This window comes from Procambarus clarkii, chromosome 5 (assembly GCF_040958095.1).
Source record: "Procambarus clarkii isolate CNS0578487 chromosome 5, FALCON_Pclarkii_2.0, whole genome shotgun sequence".
In the NCBI taxonomy this organism is placed as follows: Eukaryota; Metazoa; Arthropoda; class Malacostraca; order Decapoda; family Cambaridae; genus Procambarus; species Procambarus clarkii.
Genome location: NC_091154.1, coordinates 29,157,270 through 29,184,354, shown reverse-complemented (window position 1 = coordinate 29,184,354; position 27,085 = coordinate 29,157,270). Strand labels below are relative to the sequence as shown.

General features: G+C 43.1%; 1 protein-coding gene across 1 annotated transcript in view; it reads left to right on the top strand.

Moving 5' to 3' along the window:
• LOC123748094 (uncharacterized) overlaps positions 1-27,085 on the top strand; it is a 208,107-nt gene that overhangs the window by 178,048 nt on the left and 2,974 nt on the right. The window contains exons 16-22 of the mRNA XM_069303372.1: positions 170-309; positions 10,094-10,439; positions 16,154-16,399; positions 16,679-17,026; positions 17,155-17,482; positions 23,708-23,897; positions 26,456-26,691. Coding sequence (XP_069159473.1) covers positions 170-309; positions 10,094-10,439; positions 16,154-16,399; positions 16,679-17,026; positions 17,155-17,482; positions 23,708-23,897; positions 26,456-26,691 — 1,834 coding nt within the window. The remainder of the gene's footprint in view (positions 1-169; positions 310-10,093; positions 10,440-16,153; positions 16,400-16,678; positions 17,027-17,154; positions 17,483-23,707; positions 23,898-26,455; positions 26,692-27,085) is intronic.

Sequence of the window (27,085 nt, the reverse complement as noted above, 5' to 3'; positions counted from 1 at the left end):
GACTGTTGTGGGTTAATTGTGTATTGGGGGGCAAATGGAATATTGTTTGTCACGAAGACTTTGATACGGACTTCTTGAACCACCAGGCTGTTTTAAAACCAAGTAATATTATTCAACATCCCATGCCACACTCGACCCCCCCCCCAACAGTTCACTTGATCCTTGACAGGTTGTGGACACGAATGTGACCTCGCTGGTGACCCCACGCTTGACCCGCGCCCTCGCCTGCCACGCCCATGAACCGGAGTCTTGCACGCCCATCTCCTGTCTCAACGGGGGCGGCTGCCTGAGGACTAGCAGTGGAAACAGGTGACGTATCCTCCGTTGTTTCTCTTCTGTTGGCTTCTCTTCTGTTGGCTTCTCTTCTGTTGGCTTCTCTTCTGTTGGCTTCTCTTCTGTTGACTTCTCTTCTGTTGGCTTCTCTTCTGTTGGCTTCTCTTCTGTTGGCTTCTCTTCTGTTGGCTTCTCTTCTGTTGGCTTCTCTTCTGTTGGCTCCTCTTTTGTTGGCTTCTCTTTTGTTGGCTTCTCTTCTGTTGGCTTCTCTTCTGTTGGCTCCTCTTTTGTTGGCTTCTCTTTTGTTGACTTCTCTTCTGTTGGCTTCTCTTCTGTTGGCTTCTCTTCTGTTGACTTCTCTTCTGTTGGCTTCTCTTCTGTTGACTTCTCTTCTGTTGGCTTCTCTTCTGTTGGCTTCTCTTCTGTTGACTTCTCTTCTGTTGGCTTCTCTTCTGTTGGCTTCTCTTCTGTTGGCTTCTCTTCTGTTGACTTCTCTTCTGTTGGCTTCTCTTCTGTTGGCTTCTCTTCTGTTGGCTTCTCTTCTGTTGGCTTCTCTTCTGTTGGCTTCTCTTCTGTTGGCTCCTCTTTTGTTGGCTTCTCTTTTGTTGGCTTCTCTTCTGTTGGCTTCTCTTCTGTTGGCTCCTCTTTTGTTGGCTTCTCTTTTGTTGACTTCTCTTCTGTTGGCTTCTCTTCTGTTGGCTTCTCTTCTGTTGACTTCTCTTCTGTTGACTTCTCTTCTGTTGGCTTCTCTTCTGTTGGCTTCTCTTCTGTTGACTTCTCTTCTGTTGACTTCTCTTCTGTTGACTTCTCTTCTGTTGACTTCTCTTCTGTTGACTTCTCTTCTGTTGACTTCTCTTTTGTTGGCTTCTCTTTTGTTGACTTCTTGCAAATATATGCAACTATATATATGTTATCTAAAGGTATAATTCGGTTATTGTATTTTAAGAATATGCGCGATTTTGCATAATTTCCATAAACAAATTGCCCTTGATTTACCTCTTAATAATTCAATAATAACTGAGCTGCATAATCAAAGCGCCAAGCATCGTTGGGACACTTGCTAACAGTTTTGTAATTTGATGTCATTGTTTCAGTAAAATACAGAAGCTATTAATCTGTCTCACACGTTGATAATTTGACTGTACGGTGAAAGCTCCAATTTACACCCGTGTTTTTTTCCCCGCACTTGATGCAACATATAGCAACTGGTCAAACAAAACAACTGATGCTTTCACGCTAAATATTTTACGCATGTTTGTAAAATTGTGAAAGGTACAGGTAAATCTTGCTTCCCGTAGACACGTAAGCTCACAAGTATGCTTATATACAAGCATCACGTGTATATGAGTATGGACATACACACACACACATACACGCACGCACGCACACACACACACACACACACACACACACACACACACATACACACACACACACACACACACACACACACACACACACACACACACACACACACACACACACACACACACACACACACACACACACACACACACACACACACACACACACACACACACACACACACACACACACACACACACACACACACACACACACGCACACGCACAACTAGGTGAGTACGCACACGTACAGACACATAAGGCCACCGGTCTCACAGGGACGGTGGCTATGTGGACAGCACGCTTTATACGTAGTCATGTGGACTGGGATTCGATTCCCGGGGCCGGCAGAAACAAATAGATAGAGTTTCTTTCACCCTGATAATCCCTGTTACCTAGCAGTAAATAGGTACCTGGGAGTTAGACAGCTATTACGGGCTGCTTCCTAGGGGTGTGCTGGTGTGTGGATAAAAAAGTAGCTAGTAACAGTTGGTTGATTAACAGTTGAGAGGCGGGCCGAAAAAGCAGAGTTCGACCCCCGCAAGCACAACTAGGTGAATACAACAAGGTGAGTACAATCGCTCTCTCTCGCTCACTCTTACTGACAACCTGACAGCCACACGGGGACAGGACCGGGGAGCATCACTCGTCGTCCATCTGCTGCGAAAAGCCACAAAATCGGCAACAATTTCCCGGTGCTTTCCGTGAGAGGTGATGATATTAGTGTGTGTTTGTCGTCGGGTACGAGTGGGTCTGGACACTGAAGGGCTCGGGCTCCCCTGTGGCGAAGACCTCGGCTGTTTGTCAAGGGCCTCGGCTGTTTGTCAAGGGCCTCGGCTGCTTGTCAAGGGAATCGGCTGCTTGTCAAGGTCCTCGGGTGCTTGTCAAGGGCCGCGGCTGCTTGTCAAGGGCCTCGGCTGCTTGTCAAGGGCCTCGGCTGCTTGTCAAGGGAATCGGCTGCTTGTCAAGGTCCTCGGGTGCTTGTCAAGGGCCGCGGCTGCTTGTCAAGGGCCTCGGCTGCTTGTCAAGGGCCTCGGCTGCTTGTCAAGGGCCTCGGCTGCTTGTCAAGGGAATCGGCTGCTTGTCAAGGGCCTCGGCTGCTTGTCAAGGGACTCGGCTGCTTGTCGAAAGCCTCGGCTTCTTGTCGAGGGACTCGGCTTCTAGTCAAAGGCCTCGGCTGCCTGTCAAAGGCCTCGGCTGCTTGTCAAGGGCCTCGGCTGCTTGTCAAGGGCCTCGGCTGCTTGTCAAGGGCCTCGGCTGCTTGTCAAGGGCCTCGGCTGCTTGTCAAGGGACTCGGCTGCTTGTCAAGGGCCTCGACAGCTAGTCACGGCGTTTGCTGCTAATGTAATAGGAATATTTGCTTATCTAATAACAATAGCTGTTTATATTACGGCCTTTCCCGCTTATATAGTAACCTCGGGGTGCTTGGGGTCATTGGCATGGTTCCTTGTGCTGTCGTTCGACTCCCTGAATATCGTGGTCGCAGCTGCTGGTGGCTGTTCACTGTTTCTGTCTTGCTGCGATGTTCGTGGTAACTTTTGACTTGTTATGAGTGTTTTGGGTTATTCAATCTTGTTAAGAGTAATTGTTGCTGCTGCTTGCAGGTGCTTGAGTTACGGTAGTGACACGTCGTGGTTTGCTCCTCTTACTGTTGCTGTCTTGTTAAGGTGTTCCAAGATCTGGCAGAAAGTAGTAACAGCCTGCTGGACTCATTGGGAGCATATGATGAGAGGAAACAAAGATTACCCAGTTGCAATAGATTGACTTTAAATCGCTACTGAGTATTGCTGAAATTATTAGCGAGATTATATATATATATATATATATATATATATATATATATATATATATATATATATATATATATATATATATATATATATATATATATATATATATATATATATATATATATATAACTGAAAACTCACACCCCAGAAGTGACTCGAACCCATACTCCCAGAAGCAACGCAACTGGTATGTACTGGTATGGGACCATTCAGGCTTGTTCGCATATATATATATATATATATATATATATATATATATATATATATATATATATATATATATATATATATATATATATATATATATATATATATATTGCAAACAAGCTTGAATGGTTCCCAAACATATATACGACTGAAAACTCCACACCCCCAGAAGTGAATCGAACCCAGACAGCCAAGAGCACTATGCAACTGGTATACATGGTACCTTAACCACTCGACCAACCGTGAGCGTACAAAAGACGATGGTACCCAAGGCCATTTCCCACACCGTCCCGACGGCACTTGGTGGCAATCTTGGGCATAGTTATTTCATCGAATCACCTCACTTTGTGGGGCCACGAATAATATATTTATATATTATTCGATTAATTTATATTTAGGAGGGTATCATTCGGTTCTATTTCTAAAAAATTGTTACAAATGAGAATTGTATTATATTTCACGTTCCTCCACCGCTCGTTTCCTGACGTTCTAACTCGCATGAATGTGATTCCGCCAGTGTTGTCTTGCCTTTTCTTGCCTCCTGTGTCTCCCGGCCTCCCTGGCCGGGCAGGCGTCTTGGCCTGCGTTATTGAATCTCAGACAGTGATTCTGCCTTTATTGGACCACCATCTGACCGCTCTCCCACCCCCTCTCTCTCTCTCTCTCTCTCTCTCTCTCTCTCTCTCTCTCTCTCTCTCTCTCTCTCTCTCTCTCTCTCTCTCTCTCTTTCTCTCTCTCTCTCTCTCTCTCTCTCTCTCTCTCTCTCTCTCTCTCTCTCTCTCTCTCTCTCTCTCTCTCTCTCTCTCTCTCTCTCTCTCTCTCTCTCTCTCTCTCTCTCTCTCTCTCTCTCTCTCTCTCTCTCTCTCTCTCTCTCTCTCTCTCTCTCTGGCTCTCCCGCCCTCTCTCCAGCTCTCTCACGTTTCTCAACACTCATTCCTATCAACCACTATCCTATCTATTTTATCGGCTCTCTTCCACCCTTCTCAACCGCTCTCTCACCGATCTCAACCATCTCCTCTCACCTCGCTCATCTTCATCTTCTCCCCCTCTCATCCACTCTAATTTTCTGTTACATTCCTGCTCCTTCCATTCAGCCCTCCCTCCCTCACTTACTCTCCCACACATATCATACGCTCTTCCTATCTACTCCCACACATTCTCCTCTCATCGGCGTGCTCACCAACTCTCCCATCAACACTCTCCCACCGCATCTAATCTACTCCCAATCACTCATACTCACTTTTGGAGGTTTTTCCTTGTAATTTATATAAATCGTGTGTAAAGCCTTGCACTGGCGGTCTAATGCACATTAAATCAGTTAAGCACAGACTGTTGTGAGCTATTAAATTACTCCATATACACATGCATATATATTCTGAACTTTGCATTATTATTTGATAATGCTATATATATATATATATATATATATATATATATATATATATATATATATATATATATATATATATATACAGAGAGAGAGAGAGAGAGAGAGAGAGAGAGGGAGAGAGAGAGAGAGAGAGAGAGAGAGAGAGAGAGAGAGAGAGAGAGAGAGAGAGAGAGAGAGAGAGAGAGAGAGAGAAAGACAGAGAGAGAGAGAGAGAGAGAGAGAGAGAGAGAGAGAGAGAGAGAGAGAGAGAGAGAGAGAGAGAGAGAGAGAGAGAGAGAGAGAGAGAGAGAGAGAGATATGCAGCAGTTGGGTAGGTTCGTTGGTAGAGAAAGAGTGAGAAAAGGCAAGAGAGAGAGAGAGCGAGAATCAAAGAGAGTGAAAAAAGAAAGAGCGAAAGAGAGAGCGAGAATAAGAGAGTGAAAAAAGAAAGATAATTCATTGTTAATAAATAATAGATTCTGCTTGAATTCACTTTGGTGTCATTTAACATCTTTAGCTAATTTATATAGTAATAAACATTACTCACGTTTTAAATGAGTTGCTATCGTCTCATCACATATATTTACAGACATGAGTGTTCTCTCGTGTCTCATCTCTCTGAACACCCTTCAGGGAGGCATGACATTATTCACCTTATTCATATAATATTTACCAGTTAACCTGTTCTTGGATGACGAATCTTCAGAGCATTTCCAAAATTGATTCCTTCTGTGTTTTGTTTATCAAAGTAGGATTCTTATCACGAAGATTTGGCAAGAGGTAAATTATTCTTACATGCAATAATAATGTCTTTGGGAAAGACTGAATGGGGAAGCGTGTAGGTGAATAATTTGATCACATATTGGATCCAATAGCTAGTGGCTCTATTGGATGCCTTAGCACGTAATCAAATTAAAGGGGGGCCTGACAGCTGAGTGGACAGCGCTCGGGATTCATAGTCCTAAGGTTCCGGGTTCGATCCCCGGTGGAGAAGGAAACAAATGGGCAAAGTTTCTTTCACTCTGATGCTCCTGCTGACCTAGCAGAAAATAGGTACCTGAAAGTTAGACAGCTGCTTCCTGGGGATGTATAACAAAAAGAAGACCTGGTCGAGGACCGGGCCGCGGGGATGCTAAGCCCCGAAATCATTTCAAGATCTCAAGATAGATCCCACGCTCTTAATAATAATAGGTCACATAGCAAACCACATTTCATAACCTAAAGATTTTGTAGCACTATATTGATTAAATTTTAAATTATTTTATTATATATTTTTTAATTATGCACCACATTTCATTCTTTAATACGATTTAACTACATAAAATTATTATTGCTATTTTATTATTTTTTTCACATTCATATTTGTTTAAATCTTGAAAAATATGCCATTTTTCCATTTTCATGACAGGAAGAGATTCAGAGCCTCAGGTTATAGACATACACATAACCGATTTTTTTGTAATTATTATGGGAAAGCGCCAAGCCATTATGACTTTATATTACTAGGAAGGAGTCAGGATAAGGATTTGGAATAGGACGAGGGGGAAGGAATGCTGCCTAACCACTTGGACGGTCGGGGATTGAACGCCGACATGCATGAATCGAGACCGTTGCTCTACCGTCCAGTCAAAGTGGTTGGGTCACATAACCGCAAACTAACGTTTCATCGTTTGAGTCCGTAGATCAGGCTCAGCTTTACTCCTCAAACAATAAGCTCACTGAGAGACTGCAACTGGTTAGTTGACCCTCGAATTCAGAAAGTTGAAAATAGGATATTACAATGGATATTGGGATGGACTTGCCGGTAAACTGGCGGCCAAAGTCCAATAAGAGAAGGGGAAGGGGCCTTTATGAATTTTTTGGTGATGGAGCGTTTTCCCTCAGTATTCCAATACAGATGGAAAGTTAAATATTTCGGGGGCTCTCTCAAGGAACAAAAAAATATGAACTCTAGAGAGGAACAAAGCGCACAGAACTCAACAGACGTTAACTGGTTAAGGGGGAGAAAATGTGTGTGTGTGTGTGTGTGTGTGTGTGTGTGTGTGTGTGTGTGTGTGTGTGTGTGTGTGTGTGTGTGTGTGTGTGTGTGTGTGTGTGTGTGTGTGTGTGTGTACTCACCTAGTTGTACTCACCTAATTGTGCTTGCGGGGGCTGAGCTCTGGCTCTTTGGTCCCGCCTCTCAACTGTCAATCAACTGATGTACAGATTTGAGCCTGCTGGGCTCTATCATATCTTCATTTGAAACTGTGTTTGGAGTCAGCCTCCACCACATCACTGCCTAATGCATTCCATCTGTTAACTACTCTGACACTGAAAAAAATCTTTCTAACGTCCCTGTGGCTCATTTGGGCACTCAGCTTCCACCTGTGTCCCCTTGTTCGCGTTCCTCCCGTGTTAAACAGTTTATCCTTATCTACCTTGTCAATTCCTCTGAGAATTGTGTAGGTAGTGATCATATCTCCCCTTACTCTTCTGTATTCCAGAATCGTGAGGTGCATTTTTCGCAGTCTTTCCTCGTAACTCATGCCTTTAAGGTCTGGAACTAGCCTAGTGGCATACCTCTGAACTTTTTCCAGCTTCTTCTTATGCTTGACAAAGTACGGGCTCGATGTTGGGGCCGCATACTCCAGGATTGGTTATACATATGCTGTGTACAAGGTTCTGAATGATTCCTTACACAGGTTCCTGAGGGCTGTTCTGATGTGTGTGTACTCATCTATTTGTACTCACCTATTTGTGTCTGCAGGATCGAGCATTGACTCTTGGATCCCGCCTTTCGAGCCATCGGTTGTTTACAGCAATGACCCCGGTCCTATTTCCCTATCATACCTAGTTTTAAAATTATGTATAGAATTTGCTTCCACAACCTGCTCCTCTAGTGCATTCCATTTTTCCACTACTCTTACGCTAAAAGAAAACTTCCTAACATCCCTGTGACTCATCTGAGTTTCCAGCTTCCACCCATGTCCCCCTCGTTCTGTTACTATTCCGTATGAACATTTCGTCTATGTCCACTCTGTCAATCCCCCTGAGTATTTTATACGTTGCTATCATATTTCCCATCTCCCTTCTTTTTTCTAGTGTCGTAAAGCACAGTTCCTTCAGGCGCTCTTCATACCCATCCCTCGTAACTCTGGGACGAGTCTCGTTGCAAACTTCTGAACCCTTTCCAGTTCCTTATATGCTTCTTCAGATGGGGACTCCATGATGAGGCGGCATACTCTAAGACTGGTCTCACGTACTCAGTGTAAAGCGCCCTAAATGCCTCCTTTTATTAAATGTATGTGTGTGTACTCACCTAATTGTACTCATAATTTATGAATAAAAATAAAAATATGATTTATGAAAATAAAAAGTATTCAGAGGAGACCTTGTGGTTTCTCACTGAACACTAATATTATCTTCTCCTACCACCCCCATTCTTTTGTATGTACACATATATATTTACTTTATTTGAACTTTGTTACAAAAAAGGAGTTACATATGGGTTACAAAGATGGTTATCATAGGTTGTCGAGTTCCTCCAGCTCCTCAGATGGCGGGCAGGAAACCTGGATGCAGTGCGCATTTCCCCTCTGTATCGCCACACTGAGGCGCTGGAAAAGATATATCTATAAATATATATATATATATATATATATATATATATATATATATATATATATATATATATATATATATATATATATATATATATATATATATATATATATATATATATCAGTTTCCTTTAAACAAAAAGTGAAGGATATATCCGAATGCGTCGTTTATTTCCCGTTCGTCGTCATAACTTTTATCATTCAGAGTGAAGTGTAGCTACTGGAAATTCTGCCATTTAATGCGCGACAAAAAAAAAGAGTCAGTGTCGCTTGTTGCATCAGAGTGGCGGATATTACTGGGTGTGGAGCAGGTGCTTTTTTGTTGCAAGTTTATGCGGGATAACGTATGCATGCGCATGTTGCGTATGCGCATGTGTTGTGTACGCATGCGTGTGGGTATGCTTACACTGTGCTTACTGGCACTGTACCTGAGCGTGTATGTGTGTGTGTGTACTCACCTATTTGTGCCTGCAGGATCGAGAATTGACTCTTAGATTCCGCCTGTACGTGTGTGTGTGTGTGTGTGTGTGTGTGTGTGTGTGTGTGTGTGTGTGTGTGTGTGTGTGTGTGTGTGTGTGTGTGTGTGTGTGTGTGTGTGTGTGTGTGTGTGTGTGTGTGTGTGTGTGTGTGTGTGTGTGTGTGTGTGTGTGTGTGTGTGTGTGTGTGTGTGTGTGTGTGTGTGTGTGTGTGTGTGTGTGTGTGTGTGTGTGTGTGTCGTCGTCGTCGTGTGGTTTAATGAAATTGAGTTTTCATTAAACCGAGTTTTTCAGAAACTTTTCACATTAAAAGTATTCTACAAACGTCAATTGCGTGCAGCTGCACTCGGCACTGCAGCTCACTTGTGCATGAGTGTGCAACTGTGGCCATACTTGCCACTTGCTTGTGCATGAGTGTGCAACTGTGGCCATACTTGCCACTTATTTGAGCGTGTGTGCAACTGTGGCCATACTCACCACTTGTTTGTGCTTGTGAGCAGCTACACGGATCCTGGTGTGTCTGGAGAAGTCTTCGTTACTTAGTGTGTAAAGCCAAGACACAGAATTCCTGATGAGACAATGATAGTGTTGGTTCACAGGTTCTCACGAGATGGGTTGAGAGCTGGTGGTCCTTACTACTCGCGTCCTCCTGCTTGTTTAGAACTTTAGAGAGACAGGTCCAATAAACACCATTGAATGATTTACCAGCTTATCTAGATATTATTTTTGTGCCCCTTAGGGTATAAACAGAGGAATGATACGCAGTGTTCAATTTTAATACACACCAGATGTAAGTCTAGTAATTATATGCTCATTAATTCTACGAGATAATTACACAATCTTGCATTTGTGTTCAACGGAGCAGAACTAATTAATTATTTATTATATTTTTGTCTTTATCATTGGATCATTGGCTAAGGATTTGCAAACAATTATCAGGTATTCGTCACTCATTCGTCCCCTGGCGACTAATAACGACTACTTCAGCTAACGGAACTTTTGTTTACGTTTACAGATGTGTGTGTCCCCAGGGGTCGGTGGGGCCCCGGTGCAAGGTGCTGGCGCGCACGTTCTCTGGGGCCGGCTGGGCTTGGGTGCGTCCCTTGCCTCCGTGTCTGCCTCTCACCATCTCCTTCAGGGTCCTCACGCGGCGCTCCCACGCCCTCCTCCTCTTCTCTGGTCCTCTGGCGCCCCATCCACGCCGCCCACACTCTCCGCCCACGCCCATGCTGGCCGTGCAGCTCTGGGAAGGGCGGCCGCAGGTCGTGCTGGAAGGCGGAGGGTCGCCACTTAAACTTGAGGTGAACACGACGGTGAACGACGGTGACTGGCACCTTCTACACCTTCACCTCAACGCCCAGGTATGCCAGCCTCCTCTTCCATTCTGCCCTACGTCGAGTTGGTTTCCTCTACATATTTCTAATGATTACCAGTAATTAACAAGAGAGTTAAGCAGATGATCTGGGCTTCTGTCCTGGGACACGACAGTAGACACAGGCACGTCTCTACAACTCCAGCAGAGGCATTATTATAAAGATATAAAACTGCCATTCTTAATCAAAGTACTGTCGTTGGCCTCAAAATTGTACCATTTTGACTTAAAAGTGCTGCGTATTTCGTCTGAATACTGCCAGATTCATCGAAGTAATATCGCAAGAAAGTGATCTCATTGGTTTTAATATCATATTTGTCTGGATACTTCCACCCAAATCCACGTACTGAGAGTGAACTCGTGACTGTCATATTAGTTACAAAAGATTCAGAGGAAGTAAAACACCAACACACCATTAGAGCTGTGCGATGCTAGCGGTAATTCAAGGCTGAATGAAAGGTGATCAAGACAATGAAAGTCGCTGGTATAAAAATTTATGTCTGTTCAACCTATTTTGAAGTGAATGTGCGATGTTTATGTTCAATGTCAACAATGAAGCCGATTTCAATGTACAGAAGTCATCCAATTGTTGGCATGCATACGCGCATGTATACACTGGCATGCATGCATGTTGGCATGCATATATCGTTCATTACTTGCCAAATATCGTTCATTACTGTTATTGCCATATTAATCTTCCGGATAATCGTGTGGGCGTCGAGGTATTATTAAGTTCGCCCAGATTGTGACGTGTCGTACAGCTCCAGCTTCCATATTCCTCCAAGTGTTGCAGCATTCTTACATACGTGTTCTCTCGATTTTGTCACTCTCAAAAAATACAACTGTTCTGCCTAACCCAAGCCACCCACCTAACCTATCGAGGCCAATGCATGACAAGCTTAAATTTTACAAGGCTGAAAATTTGCCTAATTGGTCTCATTTTTAACGGATTAGTCGATTCCGCTAAAATTGTTACGCGTTAAGAGACAGAAGAGTGGATATATATACTATTAATTGCGTCTCTTAGTACGGCTTCGTTCTCGATTCACAGCCGGGGATACTGGGGTCGATTCCCGGGGGGGACAGAAATGGTTGGGCACGTTTCATATCACCTCTGTTTACCTAACAGTACCCAGGAGTTAGGCAATTGTTGTGGGGTTGCATCCTGCAGAGAGTCAGTAGTATCACTTTGTTGTTGCTGTCATAGCGTCAGCTACTCAGAACAAAAAGTTCCAAGTAACACAAGCTATGGTGAGCCCGTAAGTGGAGGCTCTTTGGAGCCATTATCTGTATTAATAGCTGATACTGGAGATCTGGGGATGGGGTCCATGGACGCGTCAATCCAATCCAAGACCAGGACTGCAGATGATGATTGATGAAGATTAAGCCACCCTAAGGGTGGCACGGGGCATGAATAGGCCGGAAATGTAGGCTCTTTCTTGCCATTACCAGTACTAATAGCTCGACCCCTATCGCTGATGTTGTTGTTGTTGTTGTTGTTATAGATTCAGCTACTCGGAACAAAGAGTTCCAAGTAGCACGGGCTATGGTGAGCCCGTAGTGGACTTACCTGGCACAGGAGTGGGGCTGTAACTGTGGACCCCGGTCAGAGCCTAATGTATATATACATACTAGGGGGATGGGGGTTGCCCGGCGTTGCCCAGGGTCTCTCTCCCCTCTTCGTTCTCCCCCCCCCCTCTGGCTCCTTTCCCCCTTGCTTCTCCCCCTCTCTATAAGCACTGGAACAAATTATAGGTCTCAGATGTTTTGCTTTCCTGTCTCTTCCATTTTACTTTTTTTTCAATAAGAACTCCACGTTATTAATAAATTTATGTATATTATATATATCACTAACTATGACCCCTCAGAGGATTCGAACCCAGGCCGCCCAAAGGTGTCTCTCCGTCAACAGTTCAGGTCCTCTGACCAATGATCCAGCAATAGACGATCGCTGATAAAGTGGTCAGAAGGATCATAGAGTTAACGTGATATAGGTGCCTGGGGGGGGGGAACAACAATTCAAGCCTTGGCTTCCTCGACCAAACGAATTATATAACAACTTATATACCACTTGGGGTGAGTGGCCGCTATATAGTGTCTCAGGTGGTCAAGATCAACAACCCAGGACGGTAGTTTTCGCCAGAGTCCAGCTGCAACTCGTCCCAATTACTGCGTCTGAAACTAGACTCACGAGCCGGTGCCTGAAGCCAGTCTGGGACACAGGCGTCGTGGTGAGTACACTCAGCCCCACCTGCGGCCCAGCGGGATGACGTCTGAATACTGGGGCGACCAACACCCAGCTAGTGTATGTCCACTCGCAGTGGACATTCGCACACATTCAGGGATTATTATTGACTATTTTTTGAGGTATTTTGAGGTATATATATATATATATATATATATATATATATATATATATATATATATATATATATATATATATATATATATATATATATATATATATATATATATATATATATATATATAAATTTTGTGAGGGTACCACCTCTGGTGCCAATGTGGGGACCCATAGCCTCGGAGAAGAAAATAAAAAGTATTCAGAGGAGACCTTGTGGTTTCTCACTGAACACTAATATTATCTTCTCCTACCACCCCCATTCTTTTGTATGTACACATATATATTTACTTTATTTGAACTTTGTTACAAAAAAGGAGTTACATATGGGTTACAAAGATGGTTGTCATAGGTTGTCGAGTTCCTCCAGCTCCTCAGATGGCGGGCAGGAACCCTGGATGCAGTGCGCATTTCCCCTCTGTATCGCCACACTGAGGCGCTGGAAAAGAAAGCTTGCAGCTCTCGGGTCCCTTGTTGTTTCAATGAGCCTAGAACCCAGTTCCTTCAAAAAAAAAAAAAAAAAAAAAAAATATATATATATATATATATATATATATATATATATATATATATATATATATATGTATATATATATATAATATATATATATATATATATATATATGTCGTACCTAGTAGCCAGAACTCACTTCTCAGCCTACTTTTCAAGGCCCGATTTGCCTAATAAGCCAAGTTTTCCTGAATTAATATATTTACTATAATTTTTTTCTTATGAAATGATAAAGCAACCCTTTTCTCTATGTATGAGGTCAATTTTTTTTTATTAGAGTTAAAATTAATGTAGATATATGACCGAACCTAACCAACCCTACCTAACCTAACCTAACCTATATTTATAGGTAAGGTTAGGTTAGGTAGCCAAAAAAAGCTAGGTTAGGTTAGGTTAGGTAGGTTAGGTAGACGAAAAAACATTAATTCATGAAAACTTGGCTTATTAGGCAAATCGAGCCTTGAATAGTAGGCTGAGAAGTGCGTTCTGGCTATTAGGTACGACATATATATATATATATATATATATATATATATATATATATATATATATATATATATATGAACCCACAATATAATATTTAATTTTAATTTACTGTTTTGGTACTTATTTAATTCAAGAACTTACGAATATGTTATTTATTATTCTGGTTGTTTCTCAGGTACTGCACAATGACAATTTTTTTTTGTTGGGGGAGGAAGGGGGGGAGAGGGGCATTGCGGGGGATGTGTGTATTGGAGGAGGGGGTGGTGGGGTAGCGGGGAGGGTAGTCAATTAAATGGTAAATAAACCAACCAAGTCCCATTACACGATGTCTATTGCCATTTTTCACGGTTTGACGTACGTCAATTTTCAAGTGGTTTGGCTCTAACCCCTAGGCGTATGAACCGTGGCAACCGGCCTCAATTACAGGGGCCGAGGCTTGTTAGTATCGGACCCCCTTGATGACAGAAGTATCATCAATATTGCGGTGCCTTTAATTTCACTAATGCACAGTAATTGTGACGATGTGGTCGTTTATGTTAACATTTCGGTTTTTCAATGGCGAGGACAGGTTGATCAACACCGAATATTGGCACTGCAATTATCAACTATAATTGATGAATAATTCATGACAAGGATTTAATTGTCCACTTGCTATATACGCTCCAATGGTCACTAGTCCAGGAAGACAATGAACAATTTGTAACAAAATTTAGGTCATGAACACGGTAATGTGTAACAAGATAGCGTGTAAGAGAACATATAACATGCATCAAGATAATGTGTAGGAGAACAGATAACATGCACCAACATAAAGTGTAGGAGAAGAGATAACATGCACCAAGATAATGTGTAAGAGAACAGATAACATCCAACACACTTGATAGCGTGAAAAAGGTTCCTTGTGCTGTTTCACGTTATGCAGTCTGTTGCGTGTTATCTGTTCTATGTGTGTGTGTGTGTGATGAGAGAGAGAAAAGCTGCAGGTTCGCCATAGATCACTAAGAACTCTAAATGACCCGACCAGGATTCGAACCCATGACGTTCAGGATCACCCCCAAACGAATGTCAGATGTTCTTCATCTAGGGAGGTGGTGGTTGTTATTGTTTTATATTCAGCAACACGCAACACAATGTCCGTGTAGCACGGGGCTACTTAGTGAGCCCGTCACACCTAGGAAGGTGTTGCTTTAATTATATATCTACAGTGTCAAGTGTGTGTGTTTTAGTGCTTAAGCTCCTATGTTGACCAGACCACACACACTAGAAGGTGACGACGACGACGTTTCGGTCCGTCCTGGATCATTCTCAAGTCGATTCTCAATCCTGGACCATTCTCAATCGACTTGAGAATGGTCCAGGACGGACCGAAACGTCGTCGTCCCTTCACCTTCTAGTGTGTGTGGTCTGGTCAACATACTTCAGCCACGTTATTGTGACTCATTGCCTGCTTAAGCTCCTATGCTTTATGTATGGTAGGTATGGCGAGGCTTCAGGTTTGAAACAGCACGAAAGCAGGACTGCTTCTTCGTTTCTTACAAAGATATTCCGTTTTTTGCCTTTACAACATTGCCAAATTGACTCAGAACAAATCGGCAGACTTCAAATAAGGAGGGGAGAGCAGTATACCTCGGAATATAGTCGCAAGTAACAGTTTACTTCAAATTTAGCAAGAGCGTTACAGCTAGGCGTGCAACAAGAGGTGAAATTGTTTAAGCGTTTAAGTGTTTAAGCCTTTAAGAGTTTAAGCATTTAAGCGTTTATTTATCTAAGCGTTTTGGTAAATGTTTAAGTGTTTAAACGTTTAAGTAAGTGTTTAAGCGTTTAAGTAAGTGTTTAAGCGTTTAAGTAAGTGTTTAAGCGTTTAAGTAAGTGTTTAAGCGTTTAAGTGAGTGTTTAAGCATTTAAGTAAGTGTTTAAGCGTTTAAGTAAATGTTTAAGCGTTTAAGTAAGTGTTTAAGCGTTTAAGTGAGTGTTTAAGCATTTAAGTAAGTGTTTAAGCGTTTAAGTAAATGTTTAAGCGTTTAAGTAAGTGCTAAAGCGTCTAAGCAAGTGTTTAAGCGTTTAAGTAAGTGTTTAAGCGTTTAAGTAAGTGTGTAAGCGTTTAAGTAAGTGTTTAAGCGTTTAAGTGAGTGTTTAAGCGTTTAAGTGAGTGTTTAAGCATTTAAGTAAGTGTTTAAGCGTTTAAGTAAATGTTTAAGCGTTTAAGTAAGTGTTTAAGTAAATGTTTAAGCGTTTAAGTAAGTGCTAAAGCGTCTAAGCAAGTGTTTAAGCGTTTAAGTAAGTGTTTAAGCGTTTAAGTAAGTGTTTAAGCGTTTAAGTAAGTGTTTAAGCGTGTGTGACGTTCCCAGGGTGTGTCGGTAATGGTGGACCTGTGTGGCCGAGGCTGGCACGATCGCTCTTCCCACGACTCCCACTGTATAACGCGGGCCGAGTGGGTCCTCCCCACGGGTGGGGAGGCGTGGGCGGGCTCGCCACCCCTGCAGGTGGGCGGCCTGGCCCACGCGCCCCCGCGCCCTGATGATCACGGCTGGGTGGAGGCGCCCACGGCCCGCCCTCTGGAGGGCTGTGTGTCACATCTCACCCTCAATGGTCAGGTGAGAACATGATGTTGCTATTGTTGTTGTTCTATGGACCTGTGGCATAGAATTTGATTTTAAAATTATAGTATATATATATATATATTTTGCATTCGTTGGCTATAGTAAACCTCTATATCACTTTGGGACTATGTTCTCAATGCGACACGCTCCTAGATGGGGGCTACGGGGCTGTATAAGAGGCTATAGGATAAGAGGCTGTATAAGAGGCTCTGCTATAACACCGGAGGCGGGTAAGAAGATGAATTAACTGACTGTCCTGCAGCGTCGTTGCAGCTGGTGGATCTGGGCGAGCCGGCCTACAGCCAGGGTAGTGTGGGCGGCTGCCACCCTCAAGACGCAGCGTGCCCTGGCGGCCTAGGTGGGTGTGGGCGTCGCGGCCAGTGTGTTGGCGGCTTGCTACACCCGCAGTGCGAGTGCGACCCCGGCTGGTCAGGTCTGGGCTGTGCCACCCCAACCACGCCCGCTGCTCTGGGCAAGTCGTCCTACATGAAGGTGGCGCTATCGTTCACCCCGGCGCCGCGGGTCGTGACGGTGCAGCTGCGGGTGAGGACCCGGGGCCCTCGAAATGGGCTTTTGCTGCGCCTGGCAGCTCACCACCGCTCTGCTGCCTTCACTCTACATGTAAGTCTTGCGTTCCTATTCTACGCTTGCTACGTACTCACGCTACAACACTGAAAATATTTAAGTTTCCCATAAAAATATAGCTCCAACATTTAATAAAAGTGTTGTAATTCTGATGTTTCTCCCAGTTGCGTGCGGGCGTGGCGTGTGTGTCAGTATCAGGGGCGGGATGGGCGACGCGGGCGGCCTGCGTGGAGGGGCGGCCTGTGGGCGACGGCGCCTGGCACACCATCGTCGCAGAACGTCACGGACACAACCTGGCGGTGAGCGTCGACGACGGCGACGGCTGGAGGAGGAACGAGTCCCTGGTGTCGCTACTGCAGGGCCCCGGCGCCAGGGGCGTCAGGGTCTCGCCGGGGCCGCTGGAGGTCGACAAACATGACGGAGTGACGGTGGGAGGCATGCCGGAGTTCGCAGGAGTGAGCCTCGTTACCGTCCACGAAGACCTCAGCGACAGTGAGTATATACTAGAACCGCCCATTTTTTGACGTAGGTACGAGCATTGGTTCCTTGTTTACCCTAGCCGGGATGTCGAACAACTCGGCCCGTTCTCATGATTTGCCAACACGTACAAAATCCAACCGCTTAACCGAACAAGAACGGCACGAACCCAAGCAACCCCTCTATCACTCTGATGCATGGAAAACGTGCATTTGAGAGCCGGTACTTTCATATTAGGTTGCATTTGTAAAGTTGGTTACCATAACATCCAACACGCCATCCATTAGTTCAGAGGGCGGGCTGTAAGAAATTAGAATTTCAGTGCACAACCCGATAATATTTTGTTTAATAAATTGCTTTTGTTACAAGAGCAATAATAGACACTTAGACCTCGCGAGCATCTTTAGGCAGCTGAATATTTGTCTTTATATATATATATATATATATATATATATATATATATATATATATATATATATATATATATATATATATATATATATATATATATATATGTCGTACCTAGTAGCCAGAACTCACTTCTCAGCCTACTATTCAAGGCCTGATTTGCCTAATAAGCAAAGTTTTCCTGAATTAATATATTTACTATAATTTTTTTCTTATGAAATGATAAAGCTACCCTTTTCTCTATGTATGAGGTCAATTTTTTTTTATTGGAGTTAAAATTAACGTAGATATATGACCGAACCTAACCAACCCTACCTAACCTAACCTAACCTATATTTATAGGTAAGGTTAGGTTAGGTAGCCAAAAAAAGCTAGGTTAGGTTAGGTTAGGTAGGTTAGGTAGACGAAAAAACATTAATTCATGAAAACTTGGCTTATTAGGCAAATCGGGCCTTGAATAGTAGGCTGAGAAGTGCGTTCTGGCTATTAGGTACGACATATATATATATATATATATATATATATATATATATATATATATATATATATATATATATATATATATATATATATATATATAGACATATGTCGTACCTAGTAGCCAGAACTCACTTCTGAGCCTACTATGCAAGGCCCGATTTGCCTAATAAGCCAAGTTTTCATGAATTAATTGCTTTTCGACTACCTAACCTACCTAACCTAACCTAACCTAACTTTTTCGGCTACCTAACCTAACCTAACCTATTAAGATAGGTTAGGTTAGGTTAGGTAGGGTTGGTTAGGTTCGGTCATATATCTACGTTAATTTTAACTCCAATAAAAAAAAAATTGACCTCTTACATAATGAAATGGGTTGCTTTATCATTTCATAAGAAAAAAATTAGAGAAAATATTTTAATTCATGAAAACTTGGCTTATTAGGCAAATCGGGCCTTGCATTGCAGGCTGAAAATTGAGTTCTGGCTACTAGGTACGACATATATATATATATATATATATGTCGTACCTAATAGCCAGAACGCACTTCTCAGCCTACTATTCAAGGCCCGATTTGCCTAATAAGCCAAGTTTTCATGAATTAATATTTTTTCGTCTACCTAACCTACCTAACCTAACCTAACCTAGCTTTTTTTGGCTACCTAACCTAACCTTACCTATAAATATAGGTTAGGTTAGGTTAGGTAGGGTTGGTTAGGTTCGGTCATATATCTACGTTAATTTTAACTCCAATAAAAAAAAATTGACCTCATACATAGAGAAAAGGGTAGCTTTATCATTTCATAAGAAAAAAATTATAGTAAATATATTAATTCAGGAAAACTTTGCTTATTAGGCAAATCAGGCCTTGAATAGTAGGCTGAGAAGTGAGTTCTGGCTACTAGGTACGACATATATATATATATATATATATATATATATATATGTCGTACCTAGTAGCCAGAACGCACTTCTTGGCCTACTATGCAAGGTCCGATTTGCCTAATAAGCCAAGTTTTCCTGAATTAATATATTTTCTCTAATTTTTTTCTTATGAAATGATAAAGCTACCCATTTCATTATGTATATAGGTCAATTTTTTTATTGGAGCTAAAATTAAAGTAGATATATGACCGAACCTAACCAACCCTACCTAACCTAACCTAACCTATCTTTATAGGTTAGGTTATAGCCGAAAAAGTTAGGTTAGGTTAGGTTAGGTAGGTTAGGTAGTCGAAAAACAATTAATTCATGAAAACTTGGCTTATTAGGCAAATTGGGCCTTGCATAGTAGGCTGAGAAGTGCGTTCTGGCTATTAGGTACGACATATATATATATATATATATATATATATATATATATATATATATGTCGTACCTAGTAGCCAGAACTCACTTCTCAGCCTACTATGCAAGGCCCGATTTGCCTAATAAGCCAAGTTTTCCTGAATTAATATATTTTCTCTAATTTTTTTCTCATGGAATGATAAAGCTACCCATTTCATTATGTATGAGGTCAATTTTTTTTTATTGGAGTTGAAAGTTACGTGAATATATGACCGAACCTAACCAACCCTACCTAACCTAACCTAACCTATCTTTATAGGTTAGGTTAGGTTACGTAGCCGAAAAAGTTAGTTTAGGTTAGGTTAGGTAGGTTAGGTAGTCGAAAAACAAATAATTCATGAAAACTTGGCTTATTAGGCAAATTGGGCCTTGCATTGTAGGCTGAGAAGTGCGTTCTGGCTACTAGGTACGACATATATATATATATATATATATATATATATATATATATATATATATATATATATATATATATATATATATATATATATATATATATATATATATGTATTTTAAAAATCCAATTAACTTTAAAACGTAGATTTATTTTTCTCACTTAATCAAGCAGCGAACACCATGTCACCACTACCCAAGCTGCTGGGACGGTCGCCCAGCCGTTTCAGCAGCCCTGGGAAGCTGGTCCCAGCCACGACGTCTTCCCTGTACTAACAGGGAGACACGAGGTAGCCCTGGTCGTAGCCCTGGTCGTAGGGTAGGGGGCAAGATCAGGGCCTCAATAATGCATGCAACGGAAAGACGTATGTAAGCCAACAACAGGGAATCCAAGCATAAAGACAGCTCAAATTGGGGAACATAAGTGTTAGTAAGAGAGCCACGATGACGTTATTTGCGAGTAACTAGGCTTGGGGAAAGCCAAGTCGGAAAATGTCACAATTTCGAGAGCTAGACATGACATTAACTAATGATCAATCCAAGCGTTAACGGGTCGTGTACAGGCCAGTCACACACACACACGCACTTGTAACGACCTCTGGCTTTAGTGAGGTTGCCGCAGGGATGTCAAGCGAGTAAAGCTCATCCTAAAGAGCCCCACAATAAGCTCTTCCGAGCTGAATATTAAAAAGCTAAATAAAAAATGAGTATGCGGAAGAGCTTCAAAGTGATACAAATGACAAGGCGCTTCGAATCAGATAATTCACATTCGTGTTGCAAGATGCTGAAAGCTGGTCTTGTGGTCTAGGACGCTCTCCACTCTAGTCTACAACGCTCTAGTCTTGTCTTGGTAGCGTTAATGGTAAAAGAGTAGTGAGCCAACCTCTTGAGTTGACGTGGCCCTCTTGTGGCGAGGGGCGGCGAGGGAGCCACGTGGTCCACACCTCCCTCTTGTCGGATCATCTTTAAGCGCATCCATCTTCTCCACGCCATGCTCCGTGTCGCTAACCTGTGTTTGCTTCTTGTGTTTCGTATCTTTCCCTTCACTCTTTCTTATCCAGTTTCTCCTGCTACAACACCCTGTTTTCTTCTTTCCCGTACATCTCTTCCTTTCGTTCTTCTTTTGTTTTTCCTTTTCTTCCAATTTCATTACTGATGTTTTTGCATTAAAAAATGCCTTGGAATTTTAATCCATCGTGATCACTTTAATACAAAGAATGAATACGAAATCATCCCTCGTCTTGGTCGCCCAGCCACTTGGGCTGAACGGTAGAATGACAGTCTCGCTTCATGCAGGTCGGCGTTCAATCCCCGACCATCCTAGTGGTTGGGCACCATTCCTTGAACCCCCCCGTCCCATCCCAAATCCTTATCCTGATCTCTTCCAAGTGTTATATAGCAGCAATAGCTTGGAGCATTTTACTGATCGTTTCCTTCCAGAGCTAGTCTCGCAAGCTCTGGTCAAAGATCTTGGGAAGTCTTGTGAGCTTAAATAGCGAAGGTAATTACTATCTCAGTTTGGCTAACGGTGTCTCAAATGTGAGACTTGAGTCTAGAAAGGGATTTTGAGTCTACCCCATTATTACGCTGTGCTCGTTCTAAGCTTTGCTACGACCCCAAAAGACTCGTTTATAAATTTTATCATGCCGTTAATTTAAAATTAACAATTTATCAAATGTTAATTAATATGTTGGCACACTGTGCATATTTAGGCTTAGGTTTGGTTATGTTAGGTGGTATGTCTGTTGGCAATTATTTGCGTTGGTCATACGCGGGTGAAGCATTTATGGTGATAATTGGGATTCGAACAGAAGTCGTCAGCGAAGCACCGTTAGAGAAATGTTCGAAAGTCGTCAGTTGTGAGACGTGTGAAGAGTTTCTCGTTCGTAGAAAGGTGCATAGGTGGCTGCATAGAATGCCCATTTGTCCTTTGTTGGTGAGGACGGCTGTGTTGAGGACGGGCTGTGTTGAGGACGGGCTGTGTTGAGGACGGGCTGTGTTGAGGACGGGCTGTGTTGAGGACGGGCTGTGTTGAGGACGGGCTGTGTTGAGGACGGGCTGCGTTGAGGACGGGCTGCGTTGAGGACGGGCTGTGTTGAGGACGGGCTGCGTTGAGGACGGGCTGCGTTGAGGACGGGCTGTGTTGAGGCCGGGCTGTGTTGAGGACGGGCTGTGTTGAGGACGGACTGTGTTGAGGACGGACTGTGTTGAGGACGGGCTGTGTTGAGGACGGGCTGTGTTGAGGACGGGCTGCGTTGAGGACGGGCTGTGTTGAGGACGGGCTGCGTTGAGGACGGGCTGTGTTGAGGACGGGCTGCGTTGAGGACGGGCTGTGTTGAGGACGGGCTGCGTTGAGGACGGGCTGTGTTGAGGACGGGCTGTGTTGAGGACGGACTGTGTTGAGGCCGGGCTGTGTTGAGGACGGGCTGTGTTGAGGACGGACTGTGTTGAGGACGGACTGTGTTGAGGACGGGCTGTGTTGAGGACGGGCTGTGTTGAGGACGGGCTGTGTTGAGGACGGGCTGTGTTGAGGACGGGCTGTGTTGAGGACGGGCTGTGTTGAGGACGGGCTGTGTTGAGGACGGGCTGCGTTGAGGACGGGCTGTGTTGAGGACGGGCTGTGTTGAGGACGGGCTGTGTTGAGGACGGGCTGCGTTGAGGACGGGCTGTGTTGAGGACGGGCTGCGTTGAGGACGGGCTGTGTTGAGGACGGGCTGCGTTGAGGACGGGCTGTGTTGAGGACGGGCTGCGTTGAGGACGGGCTGTGTTGAGGACGGGCTGTGTTGAGGACGGACTGTGTTGAGGCCGGGCTGTGTTGAGGACGGGCTGTGTTGAGGACGGACTGTGTTGAGGACGGACTGTGTTGAGGACGGGCTGTGTTGAGGACGGGCTGTGTTGAGGACGGACTGTGTTGAGGACGGACTGTGTTGAGGACGGGCTGTGTTGAGGACGGGCTGTGTTGAGGACGGACTGTGTTGAGGACGGACTGTGTTGAGGACGGACTGCTATTACACACGACTCACAACTGATTGTCATAAGTCTTGCATTGGAATATCTCTTGTCTCCATGCTTCACCCACATACTGCAAACAAGTGTCAACAGATGTAAAACACCTAACGTAACATATTCTAGGGCTATCCAGTAATTATAAAATTAATTTTATTCGAGAAATTGTTGTGTTTGATTGAATATAACGTTAAAATTAAACTATACATCTTTGGGGTTAGCGAGAAATGGAACAGAGTATAGCCTGAGGATGCTTTGCATGTTAAGTGTTTTTCTGTTTATGAACAGGGTGGGCTTCGAGACTGGATTAACGAGCATTTGGCCCATGTTGATGAGAACGGTCTGCTTAAGGCCAGACATGAGTTTTAAATCGAATTATGCTTTTGATATAATGTTGGGCTTTAGGAACATCAACCAATTAATTATTGATGTTTTTTGAGGCCACCACAACAGCTTATTGACCAACCAGCCTGTTTACTTTGGTCCAAGACAAGCAAACTTACCAGAGAACTGGTGTCCATCTCTCGGTACTTGTTGGAGGACTTGGTCTAGGTCGACTCCCCCCTCCACCTCCATGAACATACAGCCCCATCATTCTCCTCTCACTAGGTTGCATAGACGACCTGCGCGTGTCCGGGCGGCCGTTGCCGCTGCCCCCCGCCGTCAACGGTACCAGCTGGGGTCAAGTGACCACCTCAGAACGTTTCACCCGCGGATGCCCTGCCCCGGACGCCTGCGTCAACACCACCTGCGCCCCTCCCCTCTCCTGCACCAGCACCTGGGGACGTGCCACCTGCAGGTACCTAGTTCTGAGAGGTGGGAATTAAATCCGAATTATATTATATATATATATTATACACACACATATCTAAAATCCAATATTGTATCGTTAGAACTCAATATTGTGATGTAAAACTGAACGTTGTCGATTTTGAATACAATATTGGATCCATAAAACCAAATCATATATACACACACATACACACACACACACACATATATATATATATATATATATATATATATATATATATATATATATATATATATATATATATATATATATATATATATATATATATATATATATATATATATATATATATATATATATATATATTTAGTGCTTAATATTATCTATTTAGAACCCAATATTGAATCATTACGTACTTAGTTATATTTTTCAAGAACTCAATACCGAACATTCAGAACGCGATATTTTATTTTCAGAATCCATCATAGTATCTTCAGAACCCAATATTTTATTACCAGATAAACACTTTCAATAGGCTCAACCCGTAACAGATATCACACATACGAAATAAATATATATGTGTCTTATTTATATACTCATATTTAGTATCGGGCAGGAATATGATGCAATAAAGGAGCCCAAAATAAAAAATAAAAATAATCCCAAACGAAACAGAGTGCTGTGCAATATTTAATTTTGCTGAAGGTATTAACCGCTTTATTGATTTATAAATCCAAAATTACCAATTATCGTAAACATTTAAAAAATTCAACTGACATGTATAATTATATAATTTAAGAGATCTGTTTATATAAAAAGAGGGTTACAATTATTTAAACAAAATCATCTTATCAATTACTTTAGGAGAGATTCTTTCTATTTAACAAGATTGTGATAAAACGTTTCCCATGGAAGTCTGGCTGGGACACATGTTGCCAACTTTCTTCTCCTCAAACGTTCATCCTCTAACAGCTACAGGCACTCAGCGGCACTCAGCGGCACTCTGTCATCTGCAGTAGCCCCCCCCCCACCTAGTTGAGTACCTGAACCCCGAGCTAAACGTTCGTTTAACCCTTCCCCGTATTCAACGACACCTATACTTTTACTATTGTCACCCGTGACTATACCGAGAACGTTCGTTAGCATATACCGCCGGCTAAAGTTACCATATACCGCGGGCTAAAGTTACCATATACCACAACATAGCTGTGCGTCTGGCCCTAGGATCCTTGGGATCCTACGGCCAGATTCACGAAGCAGTTACGCAAGCACTTATGAACCTTTTCTCAATCTTTGCCGGCTTTGTTTACAAATATTAAACAGGTAATGAGCTCCGAAACACCAGGAGGCTGTTTATAACAATAAAAACAGTTAATTGGAAAGTTTTCATGCTTGTAAACTGTTTAATAAATATAACCAAAGCCGTCAAAGTTTGAGGAAAGCTGTATACGTTCGTAAGTAATTCTGTAACTGCTTCGTGAATCTGGCCCCTGGAAGAGGGTTGATGTGTTAAAAGAGCGCCTGTCTCCAGTTACTCTACACTGCGGGCTCCCGTTGCGATACACAAAAGGCTTCCGTTACCAGACACTGAGGGCTTCCGTTATCAGACACCGACGGGCTTCCGTTACCAGACTCCGAGGGGCTTCCGTTACCAGACACCGAGGGGCTTTCGTTACCGTAGAGCTCGGTCTCCAGCCATAGTTCTGAGGGACAGGGACGCCTCACCAGAATAGTGATTTACGCGTTATAATTCGCCCCAGTCAGAAACATTCATATAATCGTGCCAGCTAGTTTAATGGACCAGCACAGAACTCGGGAGGAATGAACGAGACCAGTTTGGCATAATGTCTTAAGTTGGAGGGCGATTTCCTCTTGACGGACACAAGTATGCGAACATTCCTTTGCGTTAACTGGCAAAAGATCTTTTTTAAAATTAACAACGTCCCAAAAGAGGAATATGTAATTACGTGTTTTAATAATATCTTTTTTTTTCTTCTTTAACGTTTATCATCGTCGTTACTCAATTATTGTTTTGTGGCGATGAAGATGATTTCCTTTCAGTCCTTATGTTTTAGAGATTGCAGACGGTAGGCTGTAAACTGTTGAAAGACTGTAGAGTGTATGGAAGACAATACAGGCTATTAAGACGATTGTAAAGCTTTTGAAAACTACTGGATAACAGGACAAAAGTATAGTTGGTATAGTCTCCTGGTAATGAAGGCAACGGGGGCTAGGAGGAGGCCACGGAGGATAGGAGGCCACGGGGGGGGGGGGGGGGGTTGAAGGCGACAGGCCAAGCAACGACAACTAACACTTGTCGATAACATAAATGTTCCAGTAATGTTCCTGAACAGGACCTGGTGTTGACAGCTATAGTGGCCGCTACAGTGCTGAGAATTACATACTAACACTACATATTATATTAACACTACCGTGGCAGCTCCTGTACAATGTAATGGCAGCTACCGTGCTGAGAATTACATGTGGAGGTCGCTATAAGGTATTGAAGATTTCCCATATTATTTGTGGTCTTGGAGAGAGAGAGGGACAAGTGTAAACCCCAGAGAACATCTTGAGTGTAATATAGAGTTTCCGTCTTATAGTTGCGGGGCCGGAGGGCAGCTGGTGGACGATACCGTTTGTGAAGACGTGGACGAGTGCTTGTGGCGGCCCTGTCTCCACGGCGGCTCCTGCTACAACCTGCGGCCCGGTTACCTGTGCGTGTGCGGCCCGGGCCGCACTGGGGATAATTGCGAGTGGGGTGGACTGTCCCCAGACAGTCACCCATTCACAGCTCCAGTGGCCATAGCCGCCCTCACGCTCTCTCTCTTCTTACTCGGTAAGTGCTACGGGCTCACCATAGCCCGTGCTACTTGGAACTTTTGGTTCCGGGTAGCGAATCTTAAACAACATACATACTTGCTTTTATTATTATTTTTCTCCCCCCGCGGCGAATAACTTGTTTATTAAAGGTGTTTTTTGCCATGTTTATATTTCCATTATTCTATAGTGACATTGGAGATGTTAATTTCAAATATTTGTCGTCGTTTAGTAATTCTCAGCAATAGGATATAATTATTTTTATTCTTGTTTTAAAAAATAAAGAAGTTTTTTGTTTACTAATTTAATTGCAACATATCCAGAATTCTCATCTTTCTAGGGACACACACATAAAATTATTAAAAAAATTGTTACTCGCTTACCATTCTTATATCCTGAGATTTCTGGCCTCA